General features: G+C 39.0%; 1 protein-coding gene across 9 annotated transcripts in view; it reads right to left on the bottom strand.

The window, feature by feature from the left end:
• The window catches only part of Etv1 (ETS variant transcription factor 1), a 92,150-nt gene that overhangs the window by 22,820 nt on the left and 48,822 nt on the right, over window positions 1–20,508 (bottom strand). For all 9 annotated transcript variants that reach the window (XM_063262098.1, NM_001108709.3, XM_063262097.1 and 6 more), the window contains 2 exon segments: window positions 16,143–16,331; window positions 12,041–12,288 (listed from right to left, as the gene is read on the bottom strand). In XM_063262098.1, coding sequence (XP_063118168.1) covers window positions 12,041–12,288; window positions 16,143–16,331 — 437 coding nt within the window.

Genomic DNA, 20,508 nt, shown 5'->3' with positions numbered 1-20,508 from the left:
AAGTGATACCATCTCAAGGTACATATGCAAGAAACTTTGCAAAGATCTGCTTCTCCATCTTTGACTAACAATGTGAAGCTGTACTGGGAATGTATGGATCTAGGCAGCTTTAGCAAGGGTTTGACCATGAAGTACAGCTCTGAATTTGCACATGGCATAGGCCAGGCACTCCTTTTGATTTGCATATTTGCTGCTCAGTTGTACAAAATGAAAATTCCCCTTTGGCTATCATTTGTCTAAGCTTCCAAAAGGTACACCAGGCTCAGACAGGAAAGATTTCACAATTGTCTAGGGCATTTTTAGTGGTTGCTGAAACTGCTTTGTTATCAAACAGTGTGTAAAAGCAGGATTATCTCATATAGCAAACAGAACAAGGAGGTAGGGAAAGCATCCTTCTTCACTGGATGCCCCTGCGTAGACTCCTGCAGCAATAATCAAGGCACAACTTAATTAAGCTTTTGAATATCTTACAGTAGAAGACAAATCCCCTTAAAGTAGGAGTAGCTCAAGTCTGTGTCTTTGATTTCATTTAAATTAGAATGCAAAAATTGCCTGACTGTAGGCTTTCACTCCTTGTAGGGGCCATATGACTAGGTGTAGACAACATGAAACCATTCATTCACTTTTAAAATAGGGTCTCATCCTGTCCTGTTAACTGACCCTGCCCAGGACTAGGGTCACAAACATGAACCATCATGCTAAGCTTTGGTTAATAGTATTATTCAACAAATTTCTTGAAAGTACACGCATTCAATCCTGAGGTAGAGCAGGATACACAGGATGGTAGAGTGCTTGCCTAGCATGCAGGGAGGACTTGGTTCAAGTCCAAGCACTAAAGGGAAAAATATCCTGACATGAGCTATATTAACAGCTTATGACACCAATGAGAACTTTATTCTGCTAATGTTTTCACTCCCTTCAGTTCCTTAACTCTTACTTCCCTGTTTTGGGCTTGTTTCTTCCTACTTTCTATTAATATCACATATTATGTTAAAACCCATCATAAATAACCCAAACTTCATGAAGCTAGGTATAAATGCGAATACAGAATCATGAAGCTAGGTATAAATGCGAATACAGAATCATAAAGCTAGGTATAAATGCAAATACAGAACCACTCATGTCACCTTTAACTCTGCTTTAACATTTAATCCATGAAAGAACTTGATATAATTAATAAAGAAAACTACATTTCATAGTTTCCTAGAAAATGACGTTTCACAGTTTCCTAAAAGACATAGTCAGGAAAAAGATGTTTTTTTCACCAATAATGTACTCTATATTGAAGAAATCTGCAAGTTATTAAGTCTAAAATAAGTTCCAGCAGGAGGATGTCTAGACTCACATGAGAAAGAAGACAAACAAGTTGAAAACAGTGAAGTTTTATGGAGCTGCTGGTTCTCAGTCACAGAGGTCTGAGGAGGTGGTGGAAGGGCTGGAGAGGTGTCTCAATGGCAGTGGTTTAGCAATCGTTTTGTTCATGCAGAGAACCGAGGTCCGATTCTCAGCACGCACTTGGTGGCTCACAATGATCCTTAATTCCAATTTCAGTGTTTCCAACACCCTCTTTTGACCTCTCTGAGGATAAGGCACACACATGGTACACAGGCATTCATGAAAGTAAAACGCTCATAAACATACAATAAAATAAATGCATCTTAAAAAAGAAAGTACTGGATCTGGATGTGGCTTAAGTTGTAAAAGGGAAGTGATAAATTCAGTATTGCTTCATCCATGCTTGGGATAATTTTATTTCAACAAACTATGAAGGCACATAAACTAAGCCTACACTGACAGACTCTTCTCTAAAAGGAGGCAGGGGACTACAAACATTCCTAACCAACATGCTGTTGGCAAAACCCAGGAATGAAGAAGGGAATATTGCAGTGAAGAGAGCTCAATATTTCTGAGACACAGTGGCAGCACAGGGGCACACGACAGCATATTACTTTCCCTCTGAAACTACAAATATTTCCCATAAGCTTCTGAGCTAGTTTTGGACAGTATCACCCACAAAACGTAAACAGGTCTAAAAAGCTTATGAACACTCTAAACCCAGGATGTTGTAAGCTTTACAGGGTTGTGATTTTATTAAGCTAGTCAAAAATAAAGTTAAAGTGGCAGAAGCCACGAGCACTCTTGTGATTTTGGGTATTGACTCGATAATGTTGTAGTCCAGCAGTTAACACATAGTCTTGCAGTTAAGAGTAAATATGAGAACCAATGCCATTGACCGACCCAATGATTCACGACAACAGTCTTCAATGAAGGACTTGATACTGAGGACCCAGTCGGTCCTGATTCATTTCTCACTGGAAGCTGGATGATGTAAGAGTTTTGGAGGTAGTTTTTCCTCTTGGTTTCATTTTTTTCTGGGATTCCTACCATATTCAGATAATTTGTTCTTCTTGCGTCCAATAAAAATGGAACAAGTAACAGAATTTATCTTGAACTATGTCAGCCAGAGCATACTGGGTTCATATATGATGATTTTGGAAGAATATCTCTTATATTTCATGCAATCCTCTCGCCTGAGTATGAGTTTATAGCGCCTTGTTGAAGGGCTCATAGTCTTTACAGAAATTGTGATAAAATCATGCCACTGAATATCCTGCATCAGTGTCAGGTCTGATAATCTATGCTAGACACTGTGTTAGGCACTGTTAAAGCATGACCATATTTCATCTTTACAAAAACCCACCCCCCCCATTCCTGCAAATAAATGAATTGGGAAGCAAAAGAAATTGTAAAGCTTGCTCCAAATGATACAAATAGTTGCCAACTGGGTGATTTTACTATTTAACCCTGAACATAAGTAAAAAGCAGATCACATAAATAAAGCAGTAAGTTCTTAAGGCTCACACACAAGGAGGAGTCAAAACCAAAGGTAGAGGCCTATTAAATAATCACAACCAGAAGATTGCTGATTTTGCAGCTTTATTTTGCTTGTTGAGTATTTTCTATCCATTTGAATTACCTGTCCCTAAGAAAGGTACCAAGCACTACTAAAAACAATGAAATAGAAACATATACACACAATGAAAACAGTAAGTATTTATTTAACCCAATACAAGTTTTAATATTTTAAGTTATGAAACCCATTCCTCCTCATAACTTAGTTAACTTATTTGAGTATGGAAATATTTGAGCTCCAAAACATTTTTATAAGGACATACACTCCAATGAGTACACACGGACATAGGAGTATACATGCATGCATGTGCATGCTCAAACACACACACACACACACACACACACACACACACACACTCACTCTGTTTTGAAAAGAAGGTAACCTTTTGCCTCTTTTGTTCACATTCACTAAACACATTCAACCAAACACAGAAAGATAGTCAATGGTCTGTAAGCTGTTTTGTTTAATTTCAAATCTCAGCTCTACTTATAAAAACAGTTATATGTTCATTTCACCCACTGGTGGTAAGCAACATAAAGCCTAAGTGTCCCAGTTGCTATGTTTGAAAAGAAACCATAAATTACACACTAAAAAAGTGTACTCCACCCCTGTCAAGTTCCCCTTTCCAAACGAGTACAGCTAAGGAGCATGTTATCCCTCCCTTCCTCCCTTCCCCCTTTCCTGCCTGTAAAATCCAAGTTAGACAAACACAGTGGGGCTGAGATGACATATTTGAATGGAATTCAGACCCACCAGTTCCTGTTTATGTTTCTGATTTGAGAATGTTGTCTTCTCATTCACCATACATTAGGAACTCTGGAAGGCCATAAATGGTGTCAGGTTACACACAAGCAGGACCAATGAACATTAATCATTACTTCCAGTCAACTGGCAAAAGCAGCAGCTGATGGAACACTATCCCCTCCAGCTCTTTATAAATGGCATTCCAGAGAGCCAGGCTCTGTGTGTGCTTGTGCATGTGTGTGTGTTTCCTTTCAGTCTCCATTTTATGAATGAAACTCCAGGCTCTATGGAGTCCATTCATGTAAAAGAAATGCTTACAAGGCTCTGCCCCTAGGGATCAATCAGTCATGGGTAAAACTGATATGATTGGTTTAAGACAGCCTTCAGCCTTCCATTACTGACTTAAAATGCAGTCCCTGTCCATTTGACCTGTGTTAATGCATGAAGAGTAAATCCAGACTGTAGTCTCAATTCTCAAATCAAATCACTCGCCAAGGCCACTTACAGTAACTGTAGATTTAGAGTATATTGAAGCATTTCTTAGAAAAACTGATAGCATAAACCAGCATCGTGGTTCGGGAGATTGCTACTTTAACCAGAATCGAATGAGGAAAAAACCACACAACTCATGGTAGACAATGAAAAGCAAAGTCAACTTGTGAGGCTGATCCATGACAACTATTACAATAATGAGATCAAATAGGTAAATACCACTGTCACAAATTAAGCACCTACAACATCGGCCTAGTTGTCCACAAATCCGTGGTTATCTTTGGATGCTAGTGTCACAGGTAGAAAGTTAACATCTTCCAAATAATCAATAGCACCTTCTTTAATATTCCCAAGTGCTTCCTGACTTGCATTTTTTTAAGCGACAACATGAAAAGTTAGGAGAGAGGGAAGCTAAGCTACAGCACTCTGTGAAAGGCATGTGGCCTTAAGTACTGGTGCCTCATAGAGAACAGAGCTGAGCCTTGGGAGTGTCACATCTCAGATACAAACAACAACAACAACAACAACAACAACAACAAAGACAGAGTTTATAGAACCATAATCATAGTTGCACCAGAAATTAACAAAAATAGAAATGTTGAAAATGATCTAATTTAAGCAATGGCAAGGAGGAATCGGAAAGACCCAGTTCTAACCTAAACGGTGTGACATGTGTTTTACCAGCCATCTGGAAGAGGAACGGAAGCATGCCTGTCTTCTGGTTACTTGAACCCATCTAGGAACAGATGTGCGATCAACAGGCCCGGTGTTCACACCTGAGCGACTCTCAAGAAAACCATTGCTACACCTGGGGAGGGCAGAGGCAGTCCAAAGCAGGACAGTCTGTTTTGAATCCATTCTTACTATGGCATTACAACCGCTCAGTATTTGACTAACAGCCTCTAACATCGGGCAAAACAAATGCTAGAGAACAACATTGTGGCCTTACCTTAGAGGCTCAAGATTTAAATAACCGAAGAAGGTTCATGGGAAGAAGATGTATGGAAAAGTATTAATGAATAAATATACACCATTTTATGTCTGCTTTAGGGGAAGATGGATTTTGTTTGTTTTAAAGGCATGGTCTCACTCTGTAACCCTGATGGCCTAAATCTTCCTTTATAGACCTGACTGGCCTCAAACTCTGTTCAGCTTGCTTTTGCCTCCAGGTACTGTGCTACCAGACCCAACATTATTTCATATTTTTAAGAGTTTAATGTACTGCATAACCTCCATGAGTCAATACATTTGAAACTTGATTAAAACAGTTTATGGAATGTAGTCTAACAACTATTTGGAGACAGATATTAAAATATATACAAGTTGATTTGCAATTTAGGTCCAGTACTTGTACTCAAATGCAAACAATCTCCTTCTTAACTTTAACTTCATGCTGGCACAAGAGCAATATGCATTCAGTAGGAGATATAATTCAAATTTTGAATTGTGGAGATAAATGGTTAGATTTTTTTTTTTTCCTGTGATGCTGGGCAGTGGCTGTGAACTTCAATTCCTTGTCAGTAAGATGAACACAAAAACATGCAAGCTATGACCCTGTATTACTATTAAGGTATACTACCATATAAGTTAAACATATTAAACATGTTTACTTATGTTTCTTTCTAAATGTGTTGAAAAGTATAATTTCATCACAAATTTCATGACGAATTTTTTTAAAGAGTTAAAAAGTTCTAGGTATTTTGCGCCTCTTCCCTTATTAGTTATTCCACCCTAGCAACAAGGAAGTGAATGGAGATATTAGTGTAGCTGATGAGAGAAGGTATACATTAGGAAGGATGCATTGGCTCTCAAGCATAAAAACACATCCCACCATTTTGCCCAATGAACTCTCCAGTTAGAATACCAATTTTGATTTGATTTTTAAAATAACCAAAAATGGTTTCTTCAGTAAGAAATTTCTGAATTGCCAATGGTACAAGTATATATGTCTCTCTCTTGTAAGTATATGCATATGTTACAGTTGGAGCATGCACATTGTCCTATGGGCTCCAGTACCAAAGACTTGGTCTCCTACTGTTAGCACTATTTGGAAGGTGGTAGAAATTAGGAACTAGAGGAAATCTCAGTTACCTCTCATTCTCCTGAGAAGAAACTTTGAAGGTTGTATCTGGTCTCCAGCCCACCCTCCTTCCCATCTCTTTGTGGTGGTTGTGGGCCATGAATAGCCCAGCGTCTCCCACATATTGCACTCCAGTGATGTACTCTACACCAAGAATCAACACTGCCAAGGACTACGGACTGACATCTCTGAAAACTTGATCCAAAATAAATTCTTCCTCTTCTCCAGTTGTTTGTATTAGGCTTGCTGTCTTTGAAGACAGAGTTCTGGGATATTGTTAAAGGGCAAAGTAACAATGAGGGTATTCATACTCTGAAGGCACACTAGGACTAGTTCTAACCTCCTTAATTCTATTATTTTTCTTTACTGTTTTACAAGTTTAGTCAATGGATTAAGTTGCTGACAAATTATCTCCAAACACATAAAGGCCTCTGTACATCTATTAAGAAACAAATAGCCACATTGCTCTTACTGCTTTAGCCAGTGATGTTTTGGTCATGCAAAGCTTCAATTTTAAACCATGTTCTATGTCCTGCAGGTGGAAGCCCAAGCTATGTTCTCTGACTCATTTCACTGCTGTCCATCTAAATGCTTAGGATGACAATCCACCAATACAACAAAACACAGAACAGCACTCAGGACATAAGTGTCGTCTCCTAGCCCCATTTCTGAACTTGAATAGGATTCAGAGTTCTTTGTTAAAGTGTTAGCCGAGGCCCAAGGGAATACCAAAGATACAAGCTGGTTATTTTCTCATTTCTCTGCCTACACATCATATTTTTACTAGCTAGTGGCAAAAAAATAAGTCTTTACAAATTTCTAAGGTGATAAAGACATAGTCACAGAACTTGAGAGAAGTCACTTAGGTTAAGAATGGATGGGTTTCAGTGAACTAGACTATGGGGGGAGGGCAGCAATGGGGGGAGGGTTGGGAGGGGAACACCCATAAGGAAGGGGAGGGGGGAGGGGGATATTTGCCCGGAAACCGGGAAAGGGAATAACACTTGAAATGTATATAAGAAATACTCAAGTTAATAAAAAAAAAAAAAAAAAGAATGGATGGGTTTTCAGTGATTCAAAAGAGGGACATTCTATTCCTCCAAGGGCTTCCTGACATCTGTTTCAGATACTGCAGGACTCTACACGTTTGCTCGTGTAAAAATGAACACAGCTGACAGAGTCTCAAGTCTTCTGTTCCAGTTTGACCGTATGCACAGTATACCAGGCTATTAAAATGAAAGACTGAAGTCTCATAAGAGACTCAGACAAATCAAGTTGCATACAAAGGACTCGTAGCTAGTGGGCCATTCATTTGTTTATCTTTCTTCTAATAATTATTGAGCCTTTGCTAGAAGCACTTATAAACAGTTGGTAAACTTTAATAAACTCATGGTTTTTTTTTCAAGATTTGTTTTTATTTTATGTGTATGAGGGTTTGCCTAGATGGATGTATGTTTACCATATGTGTATCTGGTGTCAACACAGGTCTGAAAACAACTTTGGATCTCCTAGGACTGGAGTTACAGGGAATTGTGAACTATAGTGTAGGGCTGGGAACCAAATTCACATCCTCTGCAAGAACAGTGAGCACTCTCACCAGCTGAGCCATCTCTCCAGCCCTGATAAACTCATTTCTTAAAAATGTTTAAGGAGATAGGCAAGGTGACACATGTCTTTAATCCCAGCATTCGGGAGGTAGATATTCATGAATCTATCAAATTCACATAGTGAATTCCAAACCATGTAGGGCTGCAGAGTGAGGACCTGTCTCAAAGGGGAAAAAGGACGTTTGAGATAAATTTGTTAGAAAAAGAAAGCAAGAGAAAAAGAAGTAAACTTAATCTTAAAACTTATTCTTTTACAAGATTTGTGGTCTTATAATTTGCTACCTCCAAGCAGTGAGCTCCTAAATTTCAAGTAAAATTTGACCACTGGCCCATATGATTTACTAAATTAGGGAAGCAAAGCTCTAAAATCTGAAACAGGTGATGCTTTTCTAACCACTGGATCTCAGAGAGAGCCTTTAACTATATAGAAGTTCTTCATCCAAATTAAGGTAAATATTTACCTCATTTAAAATGCAAAAATCTGTAAAACACTTCCCTTTACTCTGAACAAATACAATGAAGAACTGAGCAATAAGGAATAATATATATTCCATATATATATATATATATATATATATATATATATATATATATATCATGTTCTGTTCTGCAGAGCCTGAGGAGGATGGTTTGTGACAATTTCAAGGCTAACTTGGTCAATACTGTGAGACCCAGTCCAGCTGTGGTTACATAGAAAGATGGTCTCAGAAGCAAAAAGAGAAGATACTACCTGTCTCCTTAGCATTCCAATGGGACATAATTACAAAGACGGACAAACACACTTATGAAAGTGGGAGTCTGCCTAGAGGCACTCTTTTATACATTCCAAATGAAGCATTCTGCACATCCTGACTCTATATGGTTTCTTGTCCAACGAATGTTCTATATACATTTAATTTTAGAAGGCAACTAACAAACAAACAAAACCCTGTTTGGTGCTCTACCCAGCACTATCTGGCTAAAAGAGAAACAAATCAACGGAGTAGACATACTGCATTAACTTTCCCATATAGTGCCATGATGGAACTATATCACACTGTATGGCCTAATAAATTGGCTCCTTGAATATCTAGTTCATTTCTCTTCTCTGTCTGATCCAACTCCCCCCCTTCCTTCCTTGAATAAAGATTTCTACTCTAATAACATAATATTTTGAATTTTTTATCTTAAATATTCGGCAGCTAAAATTGCGTTCCTGTAATTATAATTATAACTAATAGACCTACCATTTCCCATGTCATAATTAATGTCAGGTTTTATTAGAGCACAATCATGCTGTCTTTTCTCTTTGAAGACATCTCTTATTGTCACAACATTTATAGTACATTGAATTAAGCAATAAAGTATCCCAGAATCCTTCTGAAGTGATAACTTTAAATCAAAGATTCTAGAGCAACTCATGTAGAAAACACATTTTCTTGTATTGTTTAAAAATCCCCCATAAAGAACATCCTGATGTGCTACTGGTTCAAAACCAATATAAAAAAAAAAAAAGAGAGAGAGAGAGAGAGTGGCGATTCAATGATAAATACATTAGAGTTCCTAAAAGGTTATTTAATGTGCTCTCAGGGAAGATGAATGAGCTAATGACAAACAAAATTTCCAGAGATTATCCTTGTTGGTTGCTGTATGTGATACATACAAAAGATCAACTGCATAGCAGCAAACAAATTTTGACACTAACTTATTAATGAATGGTTCTCTTTGAAATCGTATACCAAAGCTCTTCCTTTAGATCACATCCAAAAGTCCAACCTTTAGAGTTTAACTCTTCAAATATATCTGAATCCTATGGGCAAAACTGAGATTAGAATTAAGAAGTGTTACATAACTGTGTCATTTAAAAACATAATTAGGGAGGTCATAAAAAAAAATCAGTATCTCTCAAATGTTAAGTAGTATTTTACAAGCCAGTTGAAGACACATGGAACACTTAGAAGAAAAGAGACATCTGGGGCTGGGGAGTTAGCTCAGCGGTAGAGCGCTTGCCTAGCAAGCGCAAGGCCCTGGGTTCGGTCCCCAGCTCCGAAAAAAAAAAAAAAAAAAAAAAGAGACATCTACCCTTTTAAGATAGGATGCTGAATGGTTCCCTTAAACGTTAGTGCCAAGAGGTGAGCTTCTGAGGCACACACTGTCTGACTCTAACATCCACACTATATTTGACCCATAGGATATGCAGTTAACTCTTCCAAATCCACCCCTTAAATGTTTGCCTCATTAGAATTTTTAAATCTCTTCTTTCTTGGTTCACAAAATATAAACACTTAATTCCATGCTACACATACATGTGTTTGCAATATAAACATGAGAAGACACATGTGGAACGAATTAGAGAATCACAAAAAGGTTCGGTGTTACTCCTTTACTATTATACTTTTAACAACAGCAAAGTAGAAAATTTTCAACATATTATACAAGTCCCACTGATTGACTATTTATACTAGCTTATATAATTTCCATCTGTTATTTCTTTAAATTATTTATTAATTAATTAAACATTACTGCAGCAAACTAACAACAGCTAGAGATAAGCATAACAGCAGTCAAAGGAATTTGAAATTAACATTGAAATATGTTTCTACCTACAGCAGAACCAAACATTGGCTTTCGAAGTATTCAATTATGGAAATCCAAGGACAGCCATGAAGAGGCTTTAAACTCACACCACTAGGAGGAATTTCAAGAAAGTTCCCAAGATGCATGACCTCACTCAGTAAACTTAGTTATTTTTCTAAACAGTAAATCATCTACAAAATAAATATTCGTTTTTTTCTTCTTTGAAAACGCATTTTGAAAACAACATAGAAGTCCAGCTCAAATTTAGCTTTTAAGGAAACCTCTTAAAATTAATCCTAGAATAGGTTAGAACCAATGTTTCTACAGAGACAAGCTTACCTGTTTGCCTAGCTCTTGGCCCAATGCTGCCTCAGACCTGGTGAGGTCTAACATACAAACATAAGGATCGTTGCTTCTGACTTTTCCCCCTAGACCAGGTTAGAGGCACAAACAGATGTCCTGCTCTCAAGAAACCAACCATGCCTGAGCAGAATCTCCCCAGGCCCTAGGAGGGTCAGTTGGACAAGAAATTCGGGGCTGTTGAGAAATTACTGTGTTTTTATGATATTTGAGGCATGCATTAGAGTAACCAATGCCTTTAGTCCTTCCCCTTCCTATCCTGTGAAGATCCAACTGAGCGAGAGCCTTCAAGTCTTGGGGACCCCTGCGCTGAGCTCTAAGAGACCTTCACAATAAAGCAGAATTGTTTTATTCGATAAAACCTGGAAGCAGCTTTCTGTCCCCTAAGCCGAACTCTGAAATTATTACAATAGTTCTTTCATAAAGGATGTCCATTTACTTGCATCCAGATGGAAGGAAATTGGACTCCACTCAAGTATCCCCTCATCTAAAACCAGCCATGGAGCTAGCTACAATGTTAGGAATAAAAACTGACGGGTGTGTGGTGCCCTCCTTGGAAAGACGACATCTTTCAAAATACCTACAAGTGTAAAAAGCTTATGTCCCAATTTCACAGACAAAACCAAAAGAGACAAGGTAGGCAAAGTTTTGAGTTTTAAAATTAAATGTTGGCGAAACGTGGTAGTCACATTTGGAATCAATTTTAAGCTTCTTTACCTTCAGGAAGACCTCTTTCCTCTGACAGATGACATGTAGTAGATTTTCCAGCTCTCCGAGACAAAGCCAAACACGGTGAGAGAAGCTTAAATCTGCATTTTTCCCTGTTCCCTTTCTAATATGTAAGAATTTCTACTTTAGAACCACTGGAACTTTTGGCACCAATGATTGTTCTAAGTTATCAAGTCTAAATGCCCACCATAAAAGACCGTTACTTTGCAAGCATTGTTTCTAAATAACATTACCATAGCAGGATGCAAAAGGAAAAAGAACAGGATCAAGAAAAAAAAATTACAAGTTCCAGCTCTTACTCAAGTAAGTTCAAATTTATAAATTGTACTGTCTTTTAACTGGTTTCATTTTCAGACACTATTTTTGATCATCATCTCATGGCAAAGTCTTTTGATAATACATGCCCCTCAATTGTAGAACGTCCCCAATACAGGATAAAATCAGAATACGCACTTACAAACCAATGGTCAGAAGGCACCCAGTCTGACAACCCTAATCAAATCAACCAGGGAGGTGAAAAGATGATTTACATGTAATTCCATAAGAAGACGGGCATACCTGAATCATATGCAAAGTCTCTGGGTTCCTGTTTGATCATCAAAGGAGGGGGAAAGCTTTGGCTGGCTGCACCGCCAACCATGGTGGTATGTTCATAGACTGGGTCGTGGTACTCCTGCTTGAAGCCTTGTGGTGGGAAGGGGATGTTTGGCTCAGACATCTGGCGTTGGTACATAGGACGCCCTTCCCTTGGCATTGTTGGCAAAGGAGGGAAAGAGTTACAGGGTTCAGAAAGCTGGCGGCGAAATCTGGAGAAGAGAGTGTGTTTCAGATGAAATAGTTAACACAAAGTTGTCTTTGTGTGAGATACATTTCCTAGCTGCTAGTGAACGGTTTAAACCAAACGGCCCAAGGTGAACAGCTTTAGTGAGCCTCAGATTTCTGTTCCTAGAACAGTAGTGCTGTGACTTGTTTTAAATCGCACGATGACGTGTGCTCCCCTTTTTAATCCATCCATTACAAACAATTCGGCATATCATACAACTAAGGTGTGCTGCCAGTAACTGCACAATGAACGGTTTTGAATTACTATGATCTCTAACGGCTAAAATGACCAATTTTAAGCTAATTGGATCATTTACATAACTTCTGGAAGAAAGGGTTCTCAAATAATGAAACCTAAGAAAAACCAGGGAAAACAGAATGCAATCTCCAAATGGCACTCTCTCTCTTTAAATTCTGTCACCAAACTAATCAACAGGCAAACAAAGGAGTCTCCAAACAAAACCTACTTACTGGCTTGCCTTCCATAACCCTCAGAGATTCAGGAAGTACAAGAGAACCGAATCTCTTCGCCAATCAGCAGGCCTTTAAATTCTCCAACAATGTCCAAATTAACAGTGTGTTCTTGTAAGAAATAAATCTTGGCATTATGGAAGCTCTTTTTTTAAAAAAAGACTTTCTCTGTCCTGCCAAACAACAGCACAGGACATACTGGCTCCTAAGATCTCCAAACTGCTGGGTTGATTAAAAAACAAGCAACGCACACACAGCTGACCACCTAAGATACACAGGTTTGGGTAAGCGGGGCAATGAGGGCGTGAGGAAGTTCTAAGGCCTAGGCAGAGAGCTGCAATGGAGTCCTATGCTCCTTCCTTCTTGGTAAAGATTGGCTGAAACCATAATTGTTCTGATCTGTGCATCTCGTCCATAATATCATTGACCCACCACAAGGATGTGGACTAATTAAAGATTTAAAAGTGCTCTAAAAATGCCCCAGGAGTGCTTAAAAAAATAACCTCTAAAGCCTATCCATGAGCAAATATTAGCCTATTAACCCCCCAACCCCCACCTACTAAAAGCGTTCCTGAGACTTTAATTTTGAAGGTTAGCATTTAATTTCAGTAATGTTAAATGAAAATAAGGAGAAAGCCAAAGAATGGCAGGGCAATTGCTTTAGGATTCGGAAGCATACTCCATGCCAGGGCTTAACTCTAGGTATGCCAGCTGCCCCGAAAAGCATGGAAATTCCACTTACACCTGCACGAAATAAACTTAGAAACCCAGATACTGTGAAACGGCGAGGCTGGCTGGCACTGCATGCATTTCCCTTCTCTTGCTTATTTCATTAGCCAAAAAAAGAAACAGAAATTATCATTAGGAACTGTCAAGGAGTGAATCAGAAAATGGTAACTTGGAGATAAAATAAGAAGCTGGCTCCCTTCTGAAGCCTTAAAAGGAAGCTAATATTGCTTGCCCTAAAAGCATTGTAAGGAAGGGAAGCTATTTGCTTTTTACGAGTCAATGTGATTCGTACTTGTTCTTGTGAGAGACCATGTATGTATCAGGGATATGTTTCCAGGGAGAATGTATGGTTTGGGTGTCATTCTGCTGAGCCACTGGCCACTGAGAAAGAGAAAATGAGGGGCAAAGTTTGGTGGCTGAGGACAGTAGGTAAATGCACTCACTAGTGGGTAAGGAGAATCTGGTCGGTGCGTTGGGAACACAGCTAAAGAATATAGACAGGTCTCTTGCACAGTGGGTTCGTGAAGACGTGCCAAAGGGTTGTCCTGAGGTGTGCACTGAGTCTGAGGAGAGGAAGCAGAACTCAGGCCAGCTGGCTGTAAACTGTTCCCAGAGTGACGTGGGGTGCCTGGGCTGGAGGGAGCTATCTGGGGAAGGGATCTGTTCCCAGAGCAAATATGCCATTTATAACCAAGGGACTGCCATTTGTTGGCCAGAGCCCTCTAAGAAATCCTCATCAGAAACATAAGGCTTCAGAGATTTTCCTGGGATTGGCCAGCTGGTACCATGCTCAAAACTCAGCTGGGGGGCAGTGGGAAAAGACCCCGAGCTTCCCTCTTGTAGTTCCGGGCCGGCTGTTCTTAGTCTAACTCTTTGACTTCAAGTTGAGATACAAAAATGGATCTGGCTAAAGCACCTCTAGTTAGGTCATCTAAAACCAAGCATACTACTTGCTTAGCAATCGCCTAGCCTTGGGGAGAGACAGCCTGCACAGGGTGCAGACAACAGATCCCCCAACGATCCAGTGCTCGTTTGAATTGCAGGGCACTTGGTGATGATAAATTCGGGTAAGTCTTTGGAAGTAGACAAAAGGAACGGCAGAGGTTTTGTAGTCCCTGCTTTTTCTCGTGTCTTGCACAATTATGCTTCTGTTTAATGGCCTACCCTGCAATAGGCACTCTTTCGTCCATATTTACAAAATGTTTACACAGGGAGATGCACAGAGCATTTCACTCTAACTACACCCCATGTCTGTGGAGTGAGAAGGGAAAGAAAATAGGAGACTTTGAGGAACCAAAGCTGAGAAGAACCGGGTGACGGGAGCCAAAGGGAGAGAACATGGCTTTGTTTCACATGGGAAAATTATATTTCATCCTATTCCTTTACAGCAAGGAGTAACTCATTTTGAGACTGAGGTACAGCGTGTTTCTTTCTATATCGAGATTTGCCTGTAGTACACCTGCTTTTTCTGGTGACTGGGAGGAGTCCTTGCAGTCAGCTATTTCCACAGTGATGTCTCTCAACCAGTTATGGTTGTAGTTCATGGATAAAGTTTTGAAATTTGGGGGGGGGGATCCAATGCTTAATGTAATTTTATATTGAGTCTAATTGTATAATTTTTAAAATATAAGGCAGACTTTAAACAGAAAGACAATAGAAACTCTAAGCTTGAATTTCCTAATGATTTCCTTCCTACTTCTGCTCTTGAAAGCATCTAATGCAGGCTACAGATACTACATAGTGGCGTGTGACTCATGGGTCTTTCCAGTTAGTATTCAGGGCTATCATAAAGATAGTCACACATGAGGCAGTATTTTGTAATCAACTCAGTCGGCACTTCTGATAAAGTCTTTTTCTCCCATGGAGACTAGTGCTAAAGAGTTTCCTAGACAGTCCTGGTAATGGGGAACAAAACATAAGGGACGAAATTAGCCACATAGAGTAAACCTGTGTTCTAACTCATGGATTAAAGAAGTACTTCCTCTAGGATTGCATTCAAACTTGGATTTCCTCCTCTCTCAGGTCAACAATCTCCAGTTACAGGCCTCTCAGCAGCTCTGCCCTCCGATTCTCCTTGTTCATTTCTAAGTAACACTTACTTGGCAGCTATCTTTCTGAAGCACTTTCTTAGCGTCCATAGTCATGGGTCTATGGACGTGAAATAGCCATTGAAAAGGAAAGCAAATAGATTAATCAAATAAGATACACTGTGTAAGACTGTGTAGAACTAAGTCATTCGATGTAAGGTAATGAACCTAATTTCATAAGTCACCTAGTAAAATGAGCCTACTAACTTTGCAAAACTAGTGCATACATAAGCATGCACGATCTGTTGCAACATTTAAGTGAATCAATTTATGAGAAGTGAGGAGAAATGTTCAGCTTAATTTTATCTTAGCAAACACTTTAAATGTTTAAAAAAGACAATTATCTTTGCAAATTATCTTCTCCACAAATTATTTTTATTATTGATAGAGCAACCTTTGGCTGAAATTATTTTTGTACAAATGTGCCAAATTATTATGCTTACCTTAAAACACTAGAGATCTTCAGAACAGCTATGGGTAAGGTCCTTCATGAAAGCTGAAACTGGTGGAGCTTTTAGTTTGTTTTGTCTGAAATGGCATCCGGAGCTTACCTGTGGTCCATGGGGTAGGTGCTGTCTGGTATGGACTGGGAAGGCGGGAGGTGAGCTGGGAAGGCCCGGTCAGGTTTCGGAGTATGAGCTGTGTTTGGAGATGCATGATGTAGTGGGGACACTGGAGTGCTGGATGGTGTTGGGGGATTGGAGGGCCTCATTCCCACTTGTGGCTTCTGATCATAGGCACTACCCAGAGAACAAAAGAGAACATAGGTTGCATGGGAGTAATTTTTAAAGAACCCTGTTCCTAGGGAAAAATCAAAACCTTATCTTCGACATGAGTGATAAAGAAGCTAAACTCATTTAGATTTTGATTTTTAATTCTAGAATCTATAAACTTCAAAGCCCCCACGCTCTTACATAGGAAATATCATGTGAAACTGTGTAATGACATGACTATTTCTAACATACGCACTCAGTGGGCAGACAGCTTAGTTAGGGAAGCCCCTTCTGCTGACGAATCACCATCACCTCCATCTGTTCTCAACACACATCTTTTCGGAACCGCTCCTTCCTAAATCATTAAATACCTGAGTGTCATCCTTCCTCTCTGTTACATTTTAAAACCAGACCTAACGTCAGCTTAGTAAGGGAGACTGTATTTGATTTGCCTTTATTTGTGGTGGAATTCTAGGCAGTGCTCTTGCCTTTCCAGATATTTTATATTAAATGATGTTTGGCCTTGAATTCCTTGATAATAAAGATTAACGAGGCAAATTAAAATGTCTCGGATATATTTAAGCTTTCTTTGATTGTGAGTGAAAAATAATATCAAGAAATAAATGCTATTATAGTGGACTAACTTCCACTCACAATCACAAATGCAAATAAAGTAAGCCATTTGTTTTCTAGTATGACTTTGAGTTGCTTTCCAATGCATGGCTCTCTGAAGTATGATTGAACTAATGTCTTCAATCAAGAAAAATATCTTACTAAAATCAGATTTTATGTTCTGAACAGCAGAAAGGTATATGTCTGCGTAAAGTATCTAGATATACTCTTCAAATAAAAATATTAATAAGAGCTGGTTAAAATGGTGCAAGACTTTAATCACATGCCCCAGCCTGTACTGGCCAGGCAGATCCCAATTCAAAAAAATATATATATACACATAATGAGAGTGATGGACTTTTAAAAGAAACCTTTTCTGCTTAGCTTAATATATAATAACCTAAAGTTTCTTCTCTATTACTACAGCAGAATTCTATCCAAGTACAAATATGCTCTCCTGAAGTGCAAGCGTAAGTGCTACATACTCTACCCCATCTTTAAAGCTATCTGTACTCATAGAGAGAATGCTGGGAAGGGAAATTGGTGGAGGAGAAAAGAGGAACTGAGGAAGGGAGCAAATATGGGAATAGACTTGATCAAAATGTATCATACATATGTGTGAAATTCTCAAGCTGAAAACAAAAAAAACTTCTTGCATTTGATTTTACCTATGTGTTTCTGAACGAAAACCTATTTTGATGAAGTGGCTAGCTTGAGTCTTTCCCATAAAACAGAGCCGGGCAGTGGTGGCTCATGCCCTTAATCTCAGCACTCTGGAGGCAGAGGCAGGTGGGTGGGTCCCTGTGAGTTCAAATTCAACCTGGTCTACATAGTGAGTTCCAGGAAGACCAGAGTTACATGAAGAAACCTGTCTCAAACAAAGGGAAAGGAAGGAAGGAAGGAAGGAAGGAAGGAAGGAACAAATGCCTAATTATCCCAAAATATTACTTTCTTCCCTCATAAAGTATTATATTAAATTTTACTATTTATAGAGAAAAGGAAGCTCCAGAATGTACTGTGTACACCATATAGGTTGAGAGAGATGGTGCTTTTTGTTTGTTTGTTTTTACAGAATTCTTCAAATTGTGGGCCAATTCCCCAACTGTTCATCTATGGGTCTGAGATATATTGTATAAAACAATGTTTTTATGGTCACCATAATAATCAGCGTTGAATTGCAAAGAGTATCTTATATCTAACTGGTTCAATGACTGGAAGTTGTCCAATGTTAAAATAACTGTGTTGTTGTATACACCTGTGTTTGAGAAAATGCAAACAATAAAACTAAATAACCAAATGCACTATTAATATTTAGCACGAACTCAGTATGCTGTCCTAGTTCACTTTTATAAAAGATCTGCTTTATAATAACATTTTGGTTTCAAATGAGCTGCCTCACAATTTCAGGCTTTAGCGAGCCTCTTAGAAAGTCACACAAAAAACATTAAATTTCAAAGGGATACAGATCGGAAAAGAAGAGGTCAAAATATCACTATTTGCAGATGACATGATAGTATATTTAAGTGATCCCAAAAGTTCCACCAGAGAACTACTAAAGCTGATAAACAACTTCAGCAAAGTGGCTGGGTGTAAAATTAACTCAAATAAATCAGTTGCCTTCCTCTATACAAAAGAGAAACAAGCCGAGAAAGAAATTAGGGAAACGACACCCTTCATAATAGACCCAAATAATATAAAGTACCTCGGTGTGACTTTAACCAAGCAAGTAAAAGATCTGTACAATAAGAACTTCAAGACACTGAGGAAAGAAATTGAAGAAGACCTCAGAAGATGGAAAGATCTCCCATGCTCATGGATTGGCAGGATTAATATGGTAAAAATGGCCATTTTACCAAAAGCAATCTACAGATTCAATGCAATCCCCATCAAAATACCAATCCAATTCTTCAAAGAGTTAGACAGAACAATTTGCAAATTCATCTGGAATAACAAAAAACCCAGGATAGCTAAAGCTATCCTCAACAATAAAAGGACTTCAGGGGGAATCACTATCCCTGAACTCAAGCAGTATTACAGAGCAATAGTGATAAAAACTGCATGGTATTGGTACAGAGACAGACAGATAGACCAATGGAATAGAATTGAAGACCCAGAAATGAACCCACACACCTATGGTCACTTGATTTTTGACAAAGGAGCCAAAACCATCCAATGGAAAAAAGATAGTATTTTCAGCAAATGGTGCTGGTTCAACTGGAGGGCAACATGTAGAAGAATGCAGATCGATCCATCCTTATCACCCTGTACAAAGCTTAAGTCCAAGTGGATCAAGGACCTCCACATCAAACCAGACACACTCAAACTAATAGAAGAAAAACTAGGGAAGCATCTGGAACACATGGGCACTGGAAAAAATTTCCTGAACAAAACACCAATGGCTTATGCTCTAAGATCAAGAATCGACAAATGGGATCTCATAAAACTGCAAAGCTTCTGTAAGGCAAAGGACACTGTGGTTAGGACAAAACGGCAACCAACAGATTGGGAAAAGATCTTTACCAATCCTACAACAGATAGAGGCCTTATTTCCAAAATATACAAAGAACTCAAGAAGTTAGACCGCAGGGAAACAAATAACCCTATTAAAAAATGGGGTTCAGAGCTAAACAAAGAATTCACAGCTGAGGAATGCCGAATGGCTGAGAAACACCTAAAGAAATGTTCAACATCTTTAGTCATAAGGGAAATGCAAATCAAAACAACCCTGAGATTTCACCTCACACCAGTGCGATTGGCTAAGATCAAAAACTCAGGTGACAGCAGATGCTGGCGAGGATGTGGAGAAAGAGGAACACTCCTCCATTGTTGGTGGGATTGCAGACTGGTAAAACCATTCTGGAAATCAGTCTGGAGGTTCCTCAGAAAATTGGACATTGAACTGCCTGATGATCCAGCTATACCTCTCTTGGGCATATACCCAAAAGATGCCTCAACATATAAAAGAGACACGTGCTCCACTATGTTCATCGCAGCCTTATTTATAATAGCCAGAAGCTGGAAAGAACCCAGATGCCCTTCAACAGAGGAATGGATACAGAAAATGTGGTACATCTACACAATGGAATATTACTCAGCTATCAAAAACAACGAGTTTATGAAATTCGTAGGCAAATGGTTGGAACTGGAAAATATCATCCTGAGTGAGCTAACCCAATCACAGAAAGACATACATGGTATGCACTCATTGATAAGTGGCTATTAGCCCAAATGCTTGAATTACCCTAGATCCCTAGAACAAAGGAAACTCAAGACGGATGATCAAAATGTGAATGCTTCACTCCTTCTTTAAATGAGGAAAAAGAATACCCTTGGCAGGGAAGGGAGAGGCAAAGATTAAAACAGAGACTGAAGGAACACCCATTCAGAGCCTGCCCCACATGTGGCCCATACATATACAGCCACCCAATTAGACAAGATGGATGAAGCAAAGAAGTGCAGACCGACAGGAGCCGGATGTAGATCGCTCCTGAGAGACACAGCCAGAATACAGCAAATATAGAGGCGAATGCCAGCAGCAAACCACTGAACTGAGAATAGGTCCCCTATTGAAGGAATCAGAGAAAGAACTGGA

Source organism: Rattus norvegicus, chromosome 6, assembly GCF_036323735.1.
Source record: "Rattus norvegicus strain BN/NHsdMcwi chromosome 6, GRCr8, whole genome shotgun sequence".
Taxonomy (NCBI): Eukaryota; Metazoa; Chordata; class Mammalia; order Rodentia; family Muridae; genus Rattus; species Rattus norvegicus.
Note: the sequence above shows the minus strand (reverse complement) of the source record. Positions and strands in the feature narration are given on the sequence as shown.